Source organism: Stegodyphus dumicola, chromosome 4 (assembly GCF_044657685.1).
Source record: "Stegodyphus dumicola isolate Sdum_Otavi_A_Nest chromosome 4, ASM4465768v1".
Taxonomy (NCBI): domain Eukaryota; kingdom Metazoa; phylum Arthropoda; class Arachnida; order Araneae; family Eresidae; genus Stegodyphus; species Stegodyphus dumicola.
Genome location: NC_140771.1, coordinates 241,950,458 through 241,973,416, shown reverse-complemented (window position 1 = coordinate 241,973,416; position 22,959 = coordinate 241,950,458). Strand labels below are relative to the sequence as shown.

Sequence of the window (22,959 nt, the reverse complement as noted above, 5' to 3'; positions counted from 1 at the left end):
AATATTATGCATTTTTTTTAACATAGAATCTATTTTGAATAGTTCTTTATAACTAAAAAAATAAATTTTACATCATCATAAAACAGATAATTCTACAGAAGTTTAAAAGTAAGCTATTCAGAAATTTCTTTCATTCTGCAGTGTTACTGCTTCTTTGACGACTTCAAAATAGAGCTTATATGCATGATGAAAATAAACTGGCATTTTATGTGCAAAAATGACATCGTGATGCATAAACACTAAAAGGTCTGTTGCAAAAATGTGCACATGCTGAATTTAAACATTTTCTTACTTAAGTTAGTACCCACAAAAATTCAAAACAATGATTAATCTTTTCCCCTACTTTATGAAAACGCCTCCGCACAAAACAACAACTCCTGTTCCCTGTATATGGTATATATTTTATTTAGGATACCAGTTGGAGTGCTCCATCATTAAAATGTTAACGCATGCTGGAAAATGAGTTATGGTTTGAAAGGAAGAGCAATCTAAATGAAATTACAGTGTCATTCATTCTGTTTATATATTGTAAGAAGTGGCTGAAAATTTAGCCTGACATTTTGACATAGTTCCTGTTTTAAAGAAAAACAATATCATATATACTTGTGTATAAATCAACTCGTCCCCATAGTTCCTGTTTTAAAGAAAAACAATATCATATATACTTGTGTATAAATCAACTCGTCCCCACAATTTTGAGAAAAATTTTAGGAAAAACAAACTTGTCACATCAGCAGTGCCATCACTGCTGATAAAACGGCATGCCGAAGTTCTTGATAAGTTTTCACTCACGATTTAGCAAATTTTTGTTTATTTCCATTTTAGCACATGATAAAATTTAAAAATATATATACAAAATTTTCAAAGAATTTAATTCTATTTCTTCAATTGTCATTTCACAGTGTAAGACATTCTCTTTTGCTTTACATAACTCATTGTAAGGAGTGTGTGGCTCTTGAAAGAGATGCTTTTTGTAGATTCCAATAAATCAGACATTATGGAAAGCAGGAAAAGTAAAAAAAGCAATGTGTACGATCAAGATATTCGATAAGTTTACATTAACTAAAGAGTATATTTTTCCTGTGTGAAAGATATATTTAATAATCAAGTTCACCGATGTTGATCATCCGCGGCCATTGCTGTCAATCTCTATTTTAGGGTCTGTGTATTGGTTAATCCCTTACTCTGAAGTTTGATTCCCCCCCTTAAAATTTTTGACTTATATGCAGGTACATACGATAATTTCTTACCATTCAATGAATAATCGTCTCGCAGACTTATCTCCAAATATTCTACCAAATTAAAAAAGTTAGTTGGCCATCATATGGAAAATATGATGAATATGAAAATTTCATTATTTCATTCATCATTACATGAAAATTTAATTTTCATTAAACCATTTCATAGCTATGTGAGTTAAATAAAGGGTACACACAGCACATTTTAGATAACCAATTTATGAGAAATGAATATTTAATAACTTCATAGCCTTTTGCTAATACTAATGCCCCCTTTTAATACAAGGTGTGGCTATTAATTTTCAGGACTGCTCTAATAACACCAGAACAGATTATGTGAAAAACGTAACCTTTTAATATGTTTCGAAGTAATCCCCATCTGCCGTAATACACTTCTGTGCTCGGCTGTATAAGTTGTGGAAACAACTCTTAAAGTCCTCTTTCGGAAGGCTCTTTAATGTCGATGTCACGTTGCATGACAATGCCTGCCCCCACATTGCGTTGCCAGTGAAACGGTTTTGGGCCAAACATGAGGTTGTGGAGCTATACCATCCACCATATTCTCCTGACTTTGCCCGCACAGACTTCTATTTATTTGGCAAACTCGAAACCATGATCAAAGGAACACGCTTTGTGGATGTTGAAGACATCAAAAAGAATGTGACGTCGACATTGAAGAGCCTTCCAAAAGAGGACTTTAAAAGTTGTTTCCACAACTTATACAGCCAAGCACAGAAGTGTATTATGGCAGGTGGTGATTACTTCGAAACATATTAAAAGATTACCCTTCTCACATCATCTGTTCTGATGTTATTAGAGCTGTTCTGGAAATTAATAGCCATACCTTGTATAAAGCATTGCAATGACAGCATACAATTCAACAAAAGAAATACTTCGTACATTGCCGTTAGGCTTAGATCTTGCTTTATTGTGTTCAGAATCGTATCATTTATGAGGAAACTTCAAGAAGTTACAGGACTGTCATCAGAAAAATTACTTTCTTGAGTAAGATATACATCTTCCAGCTTTTTGTAAGGTATTTGAAACATGTTACCTAATTGCAGATATCAATTCCAATCAACTGAACCCATTTCTGCTCCTCCTTTCCCCTTCTTCAGAACTCCTCTTTCTCATGGCACACAGGGCAAAATACATTTTCTAACATTGCTCCACAATGAATAAAAGGTAAGTGAAGTAATCAAAGGATCTTATCTACCTTGGGTCAGAAATGATCTGCCATTGTAATTCTAATCAAAAGGCCTTGTAAATTGTAAAACAGTCATTAACTGCTTAACGACCACGCCCGAGATATCTCGAAACAGATGCTATTTAGATTTTCCTATAAATGAGTTAACTCGAGTGCTGAAAATTTTATGGATATTTAATGCCATCGCCCATAATATCCCGTGGCAATCAAACACTCTGCCATGCACATGTTTTCTTAGCTGTGAGAGGGATCCAAGTGGCTTTTGTGATTACCCACTCGAAGTGATTACCCTTGAGCCATAATGGCGGTATTGTTGTCCAGACTGTGATGTGGCATTATGTGTTCCACCATGTTTCAGACTGTACCATACTGTCAATAACATTTATAGATCGTAAAATGTATTTACTTGATTTTTAGTTTAGCTCTTATTACCTAGACCACAGTTCTGTATTACTTTGCTAGATTATGTTTTTTTTTGGCTGCTTCATTGAAGCCTGATTTAATTGCGTAATGCCATGAACCATAATAAATATCTTGTTTAAAAAAAAGATCTCCCCTTACAAAAGCTACATCTAGTGACATCTGTAGAGTATTAAAAAAATCAGGGATTTTTGACATAATTTTTAATACAAATTCGGTCATTAAGTGGTTAAATTTCAACATATTTTAGTTATAGGAATAATTTTTAATATATAGCAAAAGTTAAAAATTCATAATTCTTAATTTTTAAAAGCAAAAATGATATGGACAACAAAGCAAGTCTGGGTCATGGGTGACCCATCTTGGTAATTCTGATGTTAAAATAGCTTAAATAATGATCATTCATTACCTAATAAAATTTGTTTCACTTATATAAAAAATTCACACACAGTGTTTTATATTGCTAGTTTATGGTAATAACGTAAATTAGCATAACAAAATTTCGCACTCTTAAAATAAGTTTCATGAAATATTTGTTCAGAGTTTTTGTAACAGCAGTATGCAAATGACTTGGCTTTTGATCTGGAAAAAAAAAAAAAAAAAAAAAAAAAAAAAGACAATATATCTTTATATCCTACTTATAAAACAGTAAGTAAGAATTATACTCCGTGTCAACAAAAGTCCTTACCCAACTTTATTTTTGAAACCGCTGAGCATATACTTGCAATTACAAAAATGGTTCAAATGATGTAAAGATCCATGTTTTAGAAATTACAAACTGAGGAGCAAAATGTTTGCATTTTTACATAACTAAAAATAAAATATTATTTAGAAAAATGGTTTTTCTGTTGCTAAGAGATTAAGTGAAGTGCATCTCTATGTAAATAACTGTGGAAAATATTGATTGTTCCCCCCCCAAAGGACATCTTATTCACAGAATTTTATGGAATTCATGATCCAAAAAACTGGCAGGTCTCACTATTGGCCCACATGCAACTTGTAATATTATTTGTATTAATTAAAAATGAAAAATATTTTTATTTTGATGAATTTTTTACAATTACCAGATTATTATTCTAAAGTAATAACATTTTAGAATAGAATAAATGAATAATGTAGCATTACACTTTGAAATCTTATTAACCACTTTTTTATTACTGCTTATTAAGTGACTTATTAAGTTTCTTATTACCACTTTCTTATTACTACTTACTAAGTTCTTATTGAGTACTTACTTCTGCAAAAATTCTTTCAGCATACCAAATGTAACAAAATTATATGTAAAGACACTAGTAAATCTCCAAAAAATATTAATTAATAGCATTTATGGAAGAAAACATCAACCTCAAGTTATCTTAATTTATTTATTAACTGAACACTCAATGCTAGTTGAAAATGATGTCAGAAATGGCAAATTTTGAAATTCAATATCTCAATCAATTTTGTTCATATGGAAATTATCCTTCCTGTGTTTTACTTTTTACTAGTGTTATATATATTTTTATATATTTTTTGTGTTTCGTCTAAAAGGAGTATAACATTTTCGTAAACGAAAATATAGGTACCAAAGATCAAATAAAAAGATTTTGTAATTTTCACATATTGTACATAAACATATACTCATGTAATAGACATGTATATCATTCACTGATAGATTATGCAAAGTTGCAGTTACAGAAATTACAAACATTTGCAAGCATACAAGTTAACATTTAAAGATAATAAACAGAGAACAAATAAAAAAAAAAAACTAGTGTTTAATTTTAAATACCTGCTTATAAATGTCAAACAAAGACAGAGATGATTCATCATCACTAACAACTGTGAGATATGGTTTAAATGTAACAGTTCTAGGAATAAAAAATTTCAACGACCGCTTAGCTGTTCCATGTTCTTTACTCAAAAACAGATTTAAAAATTGAAACAACTGGAGGACTTTTTCACTCTTTTCTGTATTAGAATGGCTATTATTTCCTATTATTAGATAAGTGTATACCTAAAAGAATACAGCAATTAATATAAATATACTTTCAAATACCATAACACAGATAATGAACAACATTTTTAAAACAGTAAATACAGCTGTTTTAATACTATTTACATTAAGAGAGATGAGAAAAAAAGGTCAAAATTTCTGATTCGCTGAAGATTGTGTAAAATATCTTTTTGGATTTCTAGCATAATTTAACTGCAGCAGGGAAAATTTCTTACTAAAAAAAAAAAAAAAAAAAGGTTTTAGATTTTAATGGTAGCCCAAAAGGGTTTGTTAGGGTTTTTTTACACTCTCAACTGAGCTCGCAGTATACAAGTCAGCTGTTTCACTCACGTCTACTAATCCTTTTTAGCATCATTTTCTTCCCACTTATGCCATATATAATTCAACAGCAGCAAAACTACAAAATATTCAAAAGTAGCATAGCAGTATACATTTAGAATTCCCAATGCAGTGTTAAGTGCTGGCATATATTAGTCTTTTCTCAGTTCATCGTATCAATGTTCAGTTCTCTTACTAAGATAATTTTATAATTTTTTTTGTCTTTTTATTATTAACATTTTGTGTGTCTACTTTATATATTAAATATCATGTTTCTGGCACTTAAGCCACATAAAATTTGATTCAATAGCAAAATCACAAAGCATTTAAAACCAACATTTCTTTAGAATTTCCGATAGGCAGTCTTGTGCACTAGAGATAAAAATGTTTTATTCTGTACAGTGCTGCTACAGCTTGCTTTTAGATTATTGAATTTGTCAATAAAAAAATCATTAAAGTTTTACAAAATATGTTATATAAAATTCAAAATTTTGGCTTCCTTCACATGTTCGGGTGGAGGACTACACTATTCAAAATTTGATGGCCCCAGGTACCATGTTGTTTCACACTTCAAGGAACATATATATGTACATACAGATTCAGCATTATTTAATTTTTTTTTAAATATAATACAGGGCGATAATATTTGGTGGCAACAGTCTGAAAAGTGAACCAACATTTATAGTGAATCAATGCAAAATGCTGTTTCAAGATCAATAGCCCATTTAAAAAAAAAAAAACTTCCCTTCTGGGCTTAAAATACATAAAGAAAGAGCACATTCCATTTAAAGAAAAATATTGGAGAAGTTCTCTGGAACTTTAATATGGCATACTGTTGCATGCTATGGATGCATTGAGATCTTCTCAACAATTATGTCAGATGAACAGGAGGAAAAAATTGACACTTTGTTCAAAGAAATAAATGCTTGTAAAACAAAGTAAGGATAGGATAACAGAGATAAGGAAAATTCTCTTAACACACGAAGAATATTGCAGATCACAAAATTGGTGACACAGCAAAATCTAAAGCAGTAATCACCAAGCAGAAGCTCATCACAATTGCATGACTGGGAAAAAAAAAAAAAAAAAAAAAAAAAAAAAAAAAAAAATCCCACCGATTAAATAGACTGCCTCTTGGCTCCAATGCAGCTGGTATTTATACTACCCAGGACTGCTGAAAACTTTAAAAAAAAACTGCACCATGTGGCTTTGAACGTGCATTTTCAGGAAACTTCCGGAGTGTCATTAACATGGTGACACAAAACAATAATAGAAACTCACAAGAATAATAATTGGAAATAAATTTGATTACATAAAAATATACAATAAAATTATCACATATAAATGCATTAGATCAATTAATAAATAACACTATTACATAACTCTATAAAGATACACAGAAACCAAACACAAATAATTACATAAATTTGCGACAATAATAATATAAGCAGAAAAATCATTTTTACTTTCCCATCATCTCCTTCAACACAAAGCTGCTTCGCGTAAGTGTTATATTTGTCAACTATATTCACCAAAGGCATGAACCTAAATATTTGAACAGAATGTGCCTTATCCTTAAAAGAGAGAGGATAAAATTAGTCAATAATAAAATACTATGTTTCATCGAGAAATATGATAATTACAGAACAATGTAAAAGATCAGTAAACAGAAATTAGTAAAGGTAGAAAAATCTTTATTCTAATTTATTAGAAAACTCATTAATAATTAAAAAAAATAACTAAAATCTAAAATAATAAAATTACATACAAGAGAGACAGCATAAAGGCAATTTCATTTAACACTTACTCAACCTTTCTATGAACATGATACATTTTCTCTTAATACATTAATACCTTTAGAATTGAAAACATACTTTATACATTGTTTGTGAACATTCTTAAGCAACTTTTTCTATTTTATATGACATGACATTGTACTTATTTCCAAATCTGAATATATACCCAAACCTTGGGAAACAGTAGTGTATATCAGGAAAGGGAAAATATACATATTGTAGAAAAGACAACAAAATTATTATATAACATGCATATTATTATTTCAATTTTTCATTTGCTTCAAAAAGTACAATCATATTACAGTCAAAAGTTTTTAATCTGGACGTCCATAATCCGGAACTCAAAGCTACAAACTTTCTGCGCATGCGTAAACGAATAATGCGTTTATGGGAAGGGTGGGGGGGGGAACATCGAAGCGCACAATGAACTGGAAGTTGATCTGTCAGCACTATCCTTATCTTCAGGGCAGATGTTTTTATTTTATTCGGCTTATAATTCCTTACTAAATGTAGTATTTCATCTCGATGTACTCTGCCTTTGATATGATTTAAATCAAACTCCTCGTCATTATAAATATCATGAATACACATCAAATAGTTTTCTGGTTGTAATTTTCTAATTTCAACTATGCATAATGTATGCTTTACGCATGCGCGCGTTGAAAGAAATGTTTAATAGAGTAAACAACTAAATATTAAGCTTTTTTTTGTAAATTTTGATACCCTTTAGATCATAATTGCTCTTTATTTCATAAATTACGGATTCATATTTTTAATTTTATAATTTCTGCATACCATCCTACCAGATTTAAACTGATGATCTATAATCCAGAAAAACTGATAATCTGGAATCGTCGAAGTCCCGACGAGTCCATATTAAAGACTTTTGACTGTATATAGATATTTCAAGCTTTACAATAATAATTTTAACTCATTTAAGTTGCAGTCATAATTAGTAAACAGCCACGCTACAGGTAACAGCTATACTAGGTCATAAGTAAACAGCCATGCTACACGTGAACCAATTCTGTTATAAATAAAAACTTTCATTAAAGATTAAAAGTATCTGAAGATAAAATAGGCTTCAGAGTATCTGAAGCATTTTTTTACAGTATGTTTCATATTGAATGGGACAAAAAGAAAGCATGTCTGTGAACATTGTAATTTCTTTATATTGATAAATCAAATATAGAGTGAAAATGTAGTTATCTGAGATTCTATAGATGTTTTATGCGTGCCACAGGAAATATCTATGCAGTATTCCAGTTCCTGCTACACTCGTAATAGAATATCTTTTTTTTGAGCATTTCAGTATGGCTTATCATTTAACTGAGCACGGCCAACTGGTGATAATGTACACAGTGCAAAAAAAGGGAGGGAAGGGACAGTTCTATATCTTCCATTCTACTGGGCCAATTGACGAAATTCAACTTGCATTTTTTATATCTCGAAAGCGCGACTTAGGATATGTCTTATAGCATTGTTCTAATATACGTATTTTGACACAAAATCGGACTTTTTCTGAAATAACATACCAATTTTTTTTTTCATATTTCGATTATACGACTCAAATTATGCCAAACTACCAAGTTTTGTAAATATCGCATGAGTAGTTTTTAAAAAATTAGCTCTCAAAATTTTAGCTCCTCAATGTTAATTGAGTTTGGTATATATTTATTAATCTCCCTTTTTATATTAAACTTACTTGATTCTTCCTTTCACATTTCAAAATTCAGGTTCAATCCAAATAAAATTCACCCATTTTTTTATAATTTATTTTTAAAATTTGTATTTTTAAATAATTTTTATAAATTTTTCAAAAAAATTTTCACCATCACATTAAAGTAGCCGTATTTCTAAGCATACATGCAAAAAATTTAAGTTTTTTTATTCAAAATTTCTGAAGATATACGTGAATTTATATATTGGTGCATTTTGAAATTCGGCATATTTGTTGAAAGCGATAAAACATCAAATGTGATTTAGACACTATTCTAAAATTATTTGGAAGTAGAAACAATGGGACTTTTTTCCCGTTCATGCACAATGTAAAAAGGTAGGAATGAGGTGCTTTTTTTTCCGCACCGGCATAATGGAAGGGAAAGGAAAATGGGTTGCCACATATTAAGAAGTTTGCCAAGTGAATTATTCTTGGCGAAAACTGAAAAAATTGTGCCAAGATAAATTTTTGAATTTCTCCATAAATTTGGCACCAAATTTTGCAAAATTTAATATCTAGGCATAATTTGAGTGTAGTCTCGAAATATGAGAAAAAATTGGTATATTATTTCAGAAAAAGTCCGATTTTGTGTCAAAATACCTATGTTAGAACAACGCTAAATCTAATATATATCCTAAATCGTGCTTGAGACATGAAAAATGCAATTTGAATTTTGTCAATTGGCTCAGTAGAACAGGAGATATCGAACTGTCCCTCCCTTTTCTTTTGCGCAGTGTTCAATAATACGTACACTAATGGTTCAGGTACCAGCATAAGTTTTTCTTTCATTGTGGTGAAGCACTGTCTTGCTGCAGAATGAAGCCAGGAACCACTTCTTCCAACTGAGGGTAAACCACTCTGATAGCATATTTTGGTAAATGCATCTGTCATTCGATTTTTCCACTAAGAAAAAAGGATCAAAAACGCAGTTGTTGGAAACGGCACAGAAAATGTTCACCTCCGGAGAATCATGCTCATATTCCATTATGCCATGCGGATTTTCCGTGTCTAAAAATCGTAAATTATGATGATTAACTTTGCCAAAAATGTAAAAAGTGGCTTCATCCATAACTTTCATGCTTAAGGACTATGAAATATGTCGAATTTTATGTCTAAATGCATTCCCCTCCAAAAATCTTACATAATTTTAAATGTGGGCTTTTGGTAATTAATTTAGTAACCAATAAGATGACTGTTTTTGTCATAATTTTAGTCCACAAATTTCTTGCATTCATTTGGCTCTTCTACCATGAATTCTTATTTTTATACATTCAGCTATCTGAAATTGGCATTTCCCAAGCTTTCTAGACATTTAAGCTTTTACTGCACTACGGTTCATAATGAAATCATATTATATTGATTTAAATATTACTCAAACCCAAAATTAATGAAAAATGCAACTGCAAATAAAAATGTACAAAACTTATTTATCATCTAGTTTTTCTTTCATGTGTTTACAAAGAACATAATTCACAATGTTTAGAGTTATAAATTTTAGTACCAACCTTTGGAAAGCATTCCCCAAATATTTCCACTTCCTCATCAATTATATGATAAAGGGAAAGATATTCACATTTTTCAACAAGATCAAAAGACCTAAAATTAAATATAGTGAGATAGTATGCTTTCAAAATTAAATTTTAAGCTAAAAAACCAACGTAACAATCTATAAAATTTTACCTTTTTCTGAGACTGTTTGCAGTTTCAAATTTCTCAATCCACTCTTTTAGTTTAGAAATTGCCTTGCTTAGTTTCATATACCTTGGATTACTATAAAAATTTTAAAATGTAAGTTTAGCATTTGCTGCACATCCTCTCAATACATTTTGATAGATCACATTTTCTGAACCAAAAATAAAAGTATTTCTAACAAAGATCATAGCTTACAACGATATAATACAGAGAGTACAGTAATCATTATGGAATGTATTATTAAGCACTGCACCTACAAAAAAATAATGTTGATTGTTTTCATAAATGATATCTTGCATTTTATGTCATAACCTGGATCATTTTAAATCCAGTTAATCTTTTTTATCTAAACTACTTCACAACCTCTACAAATGCATTTTGCAGTTTTCTCTTCTGCATTTCTTCCCATTTAGCACCCACCTTTCCTTAAAACATCACTTTATAAACTATTCTCATAACTACAGCTTATTTCATTTTAACACTTTAATAGGTTCAGCAACAGCCAAATCAATAAGGGGGAAAAAAAAAAAAACTTTGAAAGTGGCTATAACATAATCATTTGCAATGTTCATGTATACAATTTTAGAGACATAAAAAACCCCTGAGATGATTCTAATCAGTGTAATATAATGAAAACTTTTTCAGGAAATAATAAATTAACTTAACAGTTGTGTACCATTGTAGACATTAGATTAATGTGAATTTAATCTTGTGAATAATAAATAGAGAATTCATTCAATGTCTTGTTGTTTATGCTGTTAGTACTTGTTGTACTAACAGCATAAGCAAAGAGAAATAGATTATCTTATGACAACAATAGTCAATGAAATTGCATCAAATATTTTGATTGAAATAAAAACTTCTTTATGTGTGTTTAATTGTACCAATTAAGCAGCTCTTCTTCCTTTCCTGCTGACAATATCAGCTGTAAAAACTGGCAATGACTTGCCATTTGAAGACAGAATTTTTCTCATAACTCTCCACCCTAGTGTTCGTGGGCATGAAGAGAACCTTCTCATGGATGTTACTGACATTTAAATACATTCTCCTGAACCATACTAAGGTGATGTTGTAATGACATGACAGCATTCCTATGAGGAGCAGCGGAAATAACTCTCTCTATAATTTGAGAAAGGGTACATTCATGGAAAACATATTGTCAAATAGTGATTTACATTTTGTTTTCGAATGGCCAAGAGGACAGCATGCTCTCACTGTAGAGCAGTTTATGCACAACAGAAGGTTCCAATAGCAATATAGCATTCCTTTCACATCCACTTCACATTTTGTCAACCAGACCCTGTTCCTCGCACACACACACAGAAAACATCTACTGTTGGATGCGCAACTTTAACAGCTCTAAGAAAGTAAATACAACAGGAAGTTACTGCGATTCCACTTGAAGTAACTCTGAAAGTCATGCAAAATTATTGAGAAAGGTTTAATGAGTGAATACACAATGTAGACCTCCATTTGAGTGATGTTTTGTTTAAAATAAAAAGCCCTTTGACATAAAATGGCATTATGTGCACTTTAAGAGAAATAAAATATCTTATTTCCTTTGGATTTTATTAGCTCCAAAATCATGGAGTTCTTTTTTGCCAGACCCTATAAAAGAGCGTTTATATCTATTTATATACCTAAGTAATTAATTATAGATTAGCTAAATGAATAATTGCTGCAAGCGTATTCGAGTCTCAAAATACCGACAAAAGTCGTTAATCCGGACTTGTCGGGACTTCGGCGATTACGGATTATCGATTTTTCCGGATTATAGATCATCAGTTTAAATCTGGTAAGATGGCATGTGGAAATTATAAAATTAAAAATATGAAACCGTAATTTATGAAATAAAAAACAATTATGATCTAAAGGGTATCAAAAAAAAAAAAAAAAAAAAAAAAAAAAAAAAAAAAACTCTTAGTATTTATTTGTTTACTTTATTAAACATTTCTTTCAACGTGCGCATGCGTAAAGCATACATTACGCATAGTCGAAATTAGAAAATTGAAACCAGAAAACTATTTGATGTGTATTCGTGATATTTATATTGAATTTGATTTAAATCATATAAAAGACAGAGTACATCGAGATGAAATACTACATTTAGTAATGAACTATAAGCCAAATAAAATAAAAACATCTGCCCTGAAGATATGGATAGTGCTGACAGATCAACTTCCAGTTCATTGAGCGCTGCAACGTTCCCCTCCCCCGCAGAGCAGGGTGAAATTGATAAACAGATTTCGGAATGGTTGGAAAAACAAAGGATATGCCTTTATCCATTTTTTTGCAGCGATTCCACTTTTTGTTTAATAGGCTTCAAAACATACTTTTGCTTTGTAGATCCTTTACATATTAGTAAATATATATCGGAAATTCTATTTGACATAATCAAAAGTTCAAGCTTACTTTTATAAAATTGCTGTAACAGTCTGCAAAAAATTATAAGCCGGATCCAATTCGAAGATTAAGGAACAACGTAATCTGCAACATTAACTGAATTAGATAATTTAGCTTAGCTTATACCGTCTGTTATACATTAAACGGCATGCGTAAACGTATTATGCACACATGCATATTCTCAGCCGTAAAGGTCTTACGCACATGCGTTAACGCAACGCATGCACAGAAAGTTTGTAGCTTTGAGGTCCGGATTATAGATCATTTCGGATTATGGGTGTCCGAATTAATGACTTTTGACTGTATAAGTACTAATGAAAAAAAAAGAAGGCTCAGCATATTTTTTGTGGTCCAGTCATTACTGTTGATTGAGAAACAATTAATGTTATAGTCATGCAAGAAGAATCTTAAATTTGCATTAGATTTTGAAAGCACTAAAACAGCACTCCTTAACTTTTTAACTGTCATGCCTGAAATGATCTTGGGCACAGCACTGGTGTTCCAAAATGTCATGCCTGAGTATTACTCGGTGTAATATTTTTTTGAGTGCATTGTATTGTTACACTCAAATATATATTTTGAGAAGTTTATTTCGGCTTCAGTTCAATAGATGGCAACACTTTACTGAAGGTTTCAAAGGATAGAGGTTTATGTTTAAAGTGCGCTGCATTTGTTTGCGCCACGAACATTTGATTTTTGCAATAAAAATATTGACAATTTATGTACACAAATCTTCAAATTAACTTGACAGTTAAAGGGTTAAGTAAATATTGGATACATAATATAGATTTGCCACTATACTTTTAACACCTTTTTAAAAATTTAAAAGAAAATAGTAATAATAATAATAATAAAACTATTAAAAAAGATGCACTTAAATATGCACCTTTTTTTAAAAGTTTTCTTGCACATTTTTCTCCTTTAAATACTTGAAATTTTACAGTTTAAGATCTATGACATCATACTCACTCAGAAACAGACAATATCGGCTTTGTTACCTTGCAGTATCCCTTTACAGCAGCAAACGTATAAAGTTGCCTTTTGTTAAAAGACAGAAGAATGATGAAAAAGCAGGTATTAATATCAAGGAAAAAGTCTTCTCTGATACTCCATTATGGGAAAATCTTAACATAAACAAATTTTGAATAAACGGAAACAATGTGAAATGGTGCAGTTCTGAGAAGTAAAGGCCATTAAATTATAAGCTTTCATGGACCTTTTTGTTTAATCCTCTACTGCTTGCTCCAGTCTAAAGATAAAATCTAGAAAAAGTTACTTTTTTCAACAGAAGCCACGGGGTTAGCACTACTGAAAACATTTTAAAGCGAGAATATACAAGTGTGCTAAATATCAGTATTGATTTGTTTAAATATCAGTATTGAATAAAATCATTTCTTGGTCATGAAACAAAATGATTCTACATATATAAGACAATTCGTCATTATAATATTTAGAAAGAAAATTGGAGAAAATGATTCTGATATTTATTTATAGCATTTAAGCAATGAGGTGAATGCAAAGCAGATCTATAAAGTGATATTATGCAAGGGCTTAAGGATTATATGCTGAGCAGTATCACTCATAATTTTTTATTTTGCTTCCAGACTATTTTGAAGTTAACTGCAATTACCTTTACTGAAAATTCAAATATCAAAATGTTTATCTGTTTAGAATAGTACAACTTTACATAATATTTAAAAATTTACACTTTATGGGTGATAATTACAACACAGATCTATTACATATATATTTACTGCCAGCATTAGAATTCAAAAGGCCTTTAACACTACTTGGATGCACTACTTGTTACAAATGAAATGCCCTAACAACTGATAGTGCTCAAAACCAAAAGAAAATCAATACAAATACATAAGTGAATACAAAAAATAACTTAATTTTCAAGAATTGAAACTGGAATCCAATTATGCATCACTGAATATTTTTTCATAAATATGCTACATGGGACATCAGGTTTACCCAATTAAAAGATTTCTTGAAATAATGCATTTGGAGGTGAAGAAGTACTTTTTTTTTTTTTTTTTTCTTTTTCTTTTTCAAAAAGGTTTTTAGTGAGGCTTGACATATATTTACTGCATGTTCACCTATATTTACAATATTTAAAAGACATTTAAAAGGTATAGCATAACACTTAAAATATATAATATTTTGTTTAACATATAGTAATGACAAACAATTTTTTAATATGGATTAGAGTTACTATCAAAAGCTATGATGTTATTGATAGTAACTACAAATATGGTTACAAATCAATAAATATTGATAGTAACTACAAGCTAGATTACAAATCGCAACTAGCAAAATCACACCATCAATGCATTGCTAACAAAGCTATTGAACCAAATTTATTTATATTACGTCTAATATTCTGCAAACAGATGCAACGAAACAAAGAAAAAAAAAATCTACAACACAAGAGGTAAAATTATTCTTAATACAAAAACATGTAAGGATTATCCTACATTTTTAACAGTTATCTTTAGTTAAAGCTACTTTCCTATCCCTCCTAATTTCAGCTTACAATTTCCTACCAAAATGTAATTTAAGAATCGCGGTTAATGCAAATGAGTAAGAGTGGTATTTACGTAGAAATTCCACTGACTTCGTTAGAGAGCCAGAGATTTTGACTAGCGCATGTTTGCCATCTGGCTACACTCTCTCTAAGCTATTACTACGCTCGGCCACATTTCAGGCCCTTGATAGCATCGCCAGTTTAGTTGATATTTAGGGGCCAACTACTTAGAATTTTGATAGCTTTGGCTACATCTTTTTAGTTGAGCATTAGTTAAGTTTTATTTCTCCGTACTCTTTATTTCAAGCCCAAGTGGAGGCTTTTTTGTACACTCTGAGAAAAAAGCAAACTCTTAAATTCTTATTTTGGGAAATAAAGGATAATAAACCCTTCTTGAGTTTATGTCTCTGTTTCTGAACTAAAGCAATTATTTGCTTACAGTTCACAAAGTTCCTACACATTTAGCTCTTAGATAAAGGTTGGAACCCTCAAAACATATCACTTAATTTTATGCACTTATACTAGAAAGCCCGGCGGTCATACCAAATGACCGCTGCTGTTCTAGATATTATAAATTGTAATTAAAATGATTTATGCAAAGGTGTCTGCTAATTGAAACTGAATTACCCAGGGTCATAGCAAAGGCAAGTTTTACAGGAAATTGTCTACGTCTCAATTGAAACGGCAACCTTGTGCCGTGGCAACTTCACCCCATTGGCTAGTACAGTTACGCAAGCAGCTAATAAACTATCGGCGACAAACAGACTCTTAAGCCACATATATATATGGGGTGAAGTAACATCATCTCTTCCGAAATGGCTGGCTCCTGCGCTTAGCGAAGCACATCGTTGGATTCCGCAGGTCCGTGGCACAGCATTTTGACCATTTGCGTCTTCGTGGGACTTTAATTAGCCAAGATATTAAGTAAAAACAATTTTCTCCTACATTTTCTGTATATTTTCTACTTTCTTTCTTGTGTTTTCCCTATTAGAGGGATTTGGCTACATGCCAAATTCTTTTTCTTGAATATTTATGGAACAGCGCCGTGTTGAAATTAGAGATGCATATCCTCAGATTTAAAAAAATTCTCCAAATCCATCGATACCATTCTCATCTTCGTACGACTTTAATCGGCCAAGATATTAATTAAAAACTGCAGAAATGTTAATTTCCACGCTCATTTTTCCGAGTGGCAACAGTAAACTATCAGTGACAAACACTTAAGCTGCTTATATATATATATAAAGATAGTGGTATGTTTGACAGAATCAATTATTAAAAGCAACACTGATGTTTAATACATTTTCATAATTAGGGATAGCAGAATGAAATTACAGGTGTCAGCATGAAATACTCTATGTTTCCAGTTAATTCCAATTAATTTCCTCTTTACTATCAAACAAATTAATTAAATTATTTGAAATAATAATAGTTAAATTAATTTCTCTTTATTAGCAAAGAACTCAATATTTAGATTTAAATTTTCAAAGCAAATTAGTTTATTTTTTCTTGGTAAATCTATTTTATTGTCAAGACACATTCTATTAGGATGCTGCTTGCTGATTTAACAAAGTCCAAAAATTTTAAAGAATCACAGAAAATTAAAATAAATATGCAATACTATTATCAGAGCAAATAAAATGCCAAAATGCCAAATTTAAACAAAATGTACTCCATATATACCTGTGATTAAATTCAGCAATGAACTGAGACTGCAACCTTTCAACAACAGGATCTCTGACTTGTTGAATGTGATGAAAATTAAAACCATTTAGAGTTTCTGAAGCTTTGGATCTTTTAAGTTCAGATAATAGCTCATTTAATAAATGGCCAACTTTATTTAAATCCTCTGTTGTAGATTCATCTTTGATACTATCAAAAGCACGAGAATAACATGAAGCTAGAATATGTTTCAGTTTCTTCAACATTTCATCAAGCGCATCTTCTCCTAACTGCTCTATCTACAGAAAGAGAGAGAGAGAGAGAAATATATATATATATATATATATATATATATATATATAAAATTATAAATTATAAAAAATTACATTCTGAAATGAAGCTTAGATAATTTCCATTGATATCACTTCAAAATAATCGAACTAATTAAAAAAAATACAAAAGAATTACAGTGATCTATTTCAAAACATACATTTTGGAAGCATTACTAAAATAACACCCTTTCAAAAACAGAGCAAGTTGAAGGAAATATTTCAGAAGCTGAAGCAACACGAAGTACACTGCTGGCCACCATAAATGCAACACCCTGAAGGAAGCATGCAAATAACATGAAATTTACAACATGCATTATCGAAGGTGATATATGCAAATGATTAGAATTTCAGCGCAGACACACATCATGCGCGCCTGTGGCGCCACTTCAAAGTGCTATTTAAGGCTTGGCGTTTTTGATGATTTTAAGTTCAACAATTTTGCTAATTAAAAAAAAAAAAAAAAAAAAAAAAAAAGAAGAAAGACCAATTATACCTTGTAGTAAACAGCGATCATCGTTTGATCAAGTATTTGAGTTTGACAGAGGAAGGATAGTGGCCTACTGAGAGTGTGGATTATCTTTCAGGGAAATCGGTAGTTGTGTTGGATGAAACCAAACAACTGTAATGTGGATATGTGACTGTTGGATGCAGGAGGGTAAGACGGACCGACGTGTTTGATCGCATCCACCTCAGTGCACCACTTCACGTGATGGCAGGAACATTGTGCGCATGGCAGTGATGGATTGCTCAGTCACATAACGAACCATAGCACAGCATATTCAGTCTGTAACACATCATCCAGTGTCTGCGCATACCATTCGACAGTGTCTTGCGGACAGAGTGGTCTGTCCGCAAGACATCCATTGCTTCATCTACCCTTGACGCAGAACCACAGACATCTCCACCGCCAATGGTGCGATGAAAGAAGGATGTGGATGGCAGAATGGAATGAAATTGTCTTTACTGATGAGTCATGCTTCTGTCTGCAACACCACAATGGTCGTATTCGTGTCTGGAGACACCGTGGAAAGAGGATGCTGAACAGCTGCGTTATGCATCGCCACACTGGTCCTGCATCGGGTATTATAATATGGGGCAGTATTGGATATCACTTTCGCACTACTCTAATACACATTGCCGGTACTTTAAACAGCCAGCACTACATCTCCGAGCTGTTGGAGCCAGTTGTCCTTCCTTATCTTTAGGGCTTGCCCACAGCCACATTTCAACAGGATAATGCACAACCACAGGTGGCATGCATTGTCCAAGGGTTCTTCGTCAATCACCAGATTGAACTGCTTCCCTGGCCGGCTCCTCCCTCCGGATCTTTCGCCGATAGAAAACGTGGTCCATGGTTGCCGAACGACTGACCCAGATTACATCCCAAGCTGCCACACCAGATTAACTTTAGCAACGTGTGGAAGCTGCTTGGTCTGCTGTACCATACAAGAACACATCCAAAGTCTCTTTGAATCAATGCCGAGGCGTGTGGCAGCGGTGATCTCCAACAACAGTGGCTACTCTGGCTACTGATTCTGGAAGAAACCACGCTTCACAGAAGTCTATAAATTTAATCATTTGATACTTGGTCAACATGTTATCTACTAAATAAATTTTGTTGTGATATCTCTTGTCTTGGTGTTGCAATTTGGGTGGCCAGCAGTGTATTTACAATTTTCTATTAGCACTTCATCCATTTTATTTTCTCTTCAATTTATTACCTGAAATGTATTCTTGTGACGAACCTTCGTTAAGCTACTTGCAGGCTGCATGTGTTCTCACACTTAGGAAACCTTGCAAACGTGTGATTTCACTTCTAATATTTACGTTCCAGCGCTTTATAATCTTATCTACGGCTATGCTCAATCTTTAGTTCTTTTTGGTATGCATATTTCATTAACACATTAAAAAATTAAACTGGCAGTACATGAATTTGGAATTTTACACCTTTAATAAGAGTCATAATTAAACACCAGCAATTATAAATAATTGGATTTTGAGACACATTACCTTACACAGAAACAAATATATACATCACTTTACACACAGGAATACCTATGTTTACACGCAAGTACAATACTTATGGAAACAAAGGTTTTTCTTTCTTTTTTTAAAGAATCATTAATTATTTTTTAAAGCACAAGAATTACTGCTATTGAAAATAAACAAGCAGGAAGATTAAAAAAAAAAAAAAGGTTTTATAATTACTTAGGTAAATCTTAGGATTTTATAAATCATAAGCTAGGATTTAGCTCAAATTTCTTTTCCTTTTAGAATTTTAGACACTTGTATTTGATCATGTATTAAATTCTTTTAAATGACATTTGATATTTTGATTATGCCACTGTGTAATCAAATATCAAAACTGTGTACTGCATATTTCTAAGTGAGAAAATTTATTATTTATCATAAATTTATTTTTATGCAAAAATATATTAAAATTTATAATAAATATTATATTACTACAGTCAGAAGTCTTTAATCCGGACTCATCGGGACATCGGCGATTCCGGATTATCAATTTTTCCGGATTACAGATCATCAGTTTAAATCTGGTAAGATGGCATGCAGAAATTATAAAATAAAAAATATGAAACCGTAATTTATGAAATAAAGAACAATTATGATCTAACGGGTATCAAAATTTACAAAAAAAAAAAAAAAAAAAAAAAGCTTAATATTTATTTGTTTACTTGATTAACATTTCTTTCAATATAAGTTGTTTAAGTTGCTTCGTTTTATGTGATAATACTTTCTCTTTAATTCTATAAACAGACATACTTTCTTGTTCAGTTTACAAAGTTTCGCTGTTCAAGTCCTATAATTTGTCAATCGAATTTTTTTCATTTTCAATAACCTCTGTGTCACTTTCTTCACTATCGGAAGCGATTATAATGACAAGGAATTTGATTTAAATCATATCAAAGACGGAGTACATCGAGATGAAATACTACATTTAGTAAGGAATTATAAGCCAAATAAAATAAAAACATCTGCCCTGAAGATAAGGATAGTGCTGACAGATTAACTTCCAATTCATTGCACACCGCGACCCCCACCCCGCAGAGCAGCATGAAATTAATAAACAGATTTCGGAATGGTTAGAGAAACAAAGGATATGCCTTTATCCTTTTTTTTTCCCAGCAATTCCACTTTTTGTTTGATGGACATCGAAACATATTTTCACTTTGTAGATCCTTTGGCAGCTCCAGCATCGGAAATTCTATTTGCCATAATTGACAGTTCAAGCTTACTTTTATAAAATTGCTCTAACAGTCTGCAAAAAATAATAAGCCAGATCCAATTCGAAGATTAAGAAACAACGCAATCTGCAACACTAAAACTGAAATAGATAATTTTAGCTTATACCGTCCGTTATACATTAAATGTGCATGCGTAAACGTATTATGTGCATGTGCACACGTAAAACTATTAAAAACATGCGTAAACGCCTATGCACATGAGCGAATGCATTATGCGGTGACGCATGCGCAGAAAGTTTGAAGTTTTGTGGTCTGGATTATAGATCATTCCAGATTATGGGTGTCCGGATTAACAACTTTTGACTGTATTATTTTTGCATAAAAATCAAGCAAAACATTAAAGATTGAAAATACTGTAGAAAATAATTTTCTTTTTCTTTTTTTTTTTTTAAATCTAACCACTGCTTTGATTTTCTTAAAGTCTACTACTGCATAACATTAATATTCAATATTCATTTCAGCTCAGCATTTGAAGACAGTATGGCTGTCAACCTTCAAATAGGAAAAACTGGAATATTTTTAAGCAAAAACCGGGAGTTTCTGTGAGGTTTTCATGCTTGCCCATGAAGCCATTTCAAAAGACCTTTAAACAAACTTAAATTCACTTTATAAATGCATGATCTAGGTTATAGAACTTTTTACGATGGTATTATGATGATACATTAATATTTAGTAAGTTCTAAGTGTTCTGTTCTTCGGCTAATTTCATTTTGTAATTTATTTACACATTCATACTGAGATAATCCTGAGAAGAGAAAGTTTTTATTCATCAAACTAACTTCCAATTTAATGAAAATAAAACTAATAATTGATGTACATACTTCTACGAAAATAAACTTAACAATACATCACTTATTGATGTAAAACAAAATTACAAATTATAGATATTATCTGATTAAATTTTGGTTAAATCTTCACAAAAAGTCCTACAACTGTCTACAGAAGATATGAAAATTCAGATCAAATAAAATTTAACTAGAAAAATTACGCTGAAATCACTAGGGGTGGGGAAGCAGAATTTGCACAATTTAAATTTTAATAATTTATACTTTTTTTTTTTTTTTGGTGGCATTACAAATTTATTAAAGTTAACATCAAAGACAAAATAAAAATTTAGGTTTTTAGTAACAGATTGACATAGCATACATTCCTATGTTAAATTTGAAGTAATAATCTGTTATTAGCTACTATCATACTGCATAATAAAAATTATTCTAGAATGTTTAAAAGATGATTTAAATCTAGAATGTTTAAAAAGAGATATATTTTATTTATTACCTGATCACTTATTTGACGTAATGTAGAAAACACTTTAAAATGCTTTCTTTTTAGCAACTCAAATAACTGAATGCATATGTTAAGTTGCAAATGAAGCGCCTGGGGGAAAACATCACATGGAGATCCAGCAGATTCAATGGCTAAAATAATAAAGTCATTTTATTCAAATAAAAGTTGAGACACATATCACCATAATTTTATTACTTACAATATTAAATTAAAAAAGGTTTTTATAAAATTACTAAATTTGAGATAGAAATTTTAATTATTTTCAATTTCTGTTATGTAATTTATGGAACATTTGAGATAAAACAGGAAAATACAAGATTAGCAGAGTACAATTCAGTATCCCACTTTTAATAAAAAATGACCTTAATTTAAAAACTTTGAAACCTAAGCAAAAAAAGGATGGGAATTTTTGTTTGGAAGGAATGGACACATGGCTGCTATTTTGACTTTATTTCCTGACCATCTACAACTTATTACTGTGACTTGCTATTTTTGACTTTAAATTTTAATGTTATAATAGTTATAACATTTGATGTTGATGTTTGTTATAATACATTAATACATAACATTTGATGTTGATGTTTGTTATAATAGTTATAACATTTGATGATTTTAATCTTGAGATAAATCTTTACTGTCAGTGACAGTTAAATCAATACACATTTAAAATATTTTTATTATCTGTAGATTTAACAGATATTTAACTTAAATTTTATTCATGAAGCAGAAGGCATGTCTGGCAATGTAGTATTCAAGCTATCTGCTTTTAATAAATGTTTTGGTAAATATTATCAAATGTTATTTACATATTTTTTATTACAGTTGGTTCAAAATTATATTAAAAAGACAGTAATGGGATACTAAAGCTATGAATAATATAACACAAGTAGATATTACTCATCAGATGGGATACTTGAAAGCCTTAAATCAGTTAATGTACCCTAGTTAACTTCAGAAATATAAGTAAAAAAGAAAAGAGAAAAACCCTTAATATAAAATATGTAAAACAGAAGAAAAATACTGAAATAAATTTCTAAATATCTTCATTCTCCACTCTGTCTCACATGCATTTGAAAACTTTCTTTGATGTGATAG

General features: G+C 31.0%; 1 protein-coding gene across 1 annotated transcript in view; it reads right to left on the bottom strand.

Annotated features, from left to right (window-relative positions):
• LOC118193461 (transformation/transcription domain-associated protein-like) overlaps nucleotides 1-22,959 on the bottom strand; it is a 313,501-nt gene that overhangs the window by 20,837 nt on the left and 269,705 nt on the right. Inside the window, exons 58-63 of the mRNA XM_085816144.1 lie at nucleotides 21,856-21,995; nucleotides 17,004-17,281; nucleotides 10,376-10,465; nucleotides 10,201-10,291; nucleotides 6,646-6,753; nucleotides 4,637-4,861 (exon numbers count right to left, since the gene is read on the bottom strand). Coding sequence (XP_085672270.1) covers nucleotides 4,637-4,861; nucleotides 6,646-6,753; nucleotides 10,201-10,291; nucleotides 10,376-10,465; nucleotides 17,004-17,281; nucleotides 21,856-21,995 — 932 coding nt within the window. The remainder of the gene's footprint in view (nucleotides 1-4,636; nucleotides 4,862-6,645; nucleotides 6,754-10,200; nucleotides 10,292-10,375; nucleotides 10,466-17,003; nucleotides 17,282-21,855; nucleotides 21,996-22,959) is intronic.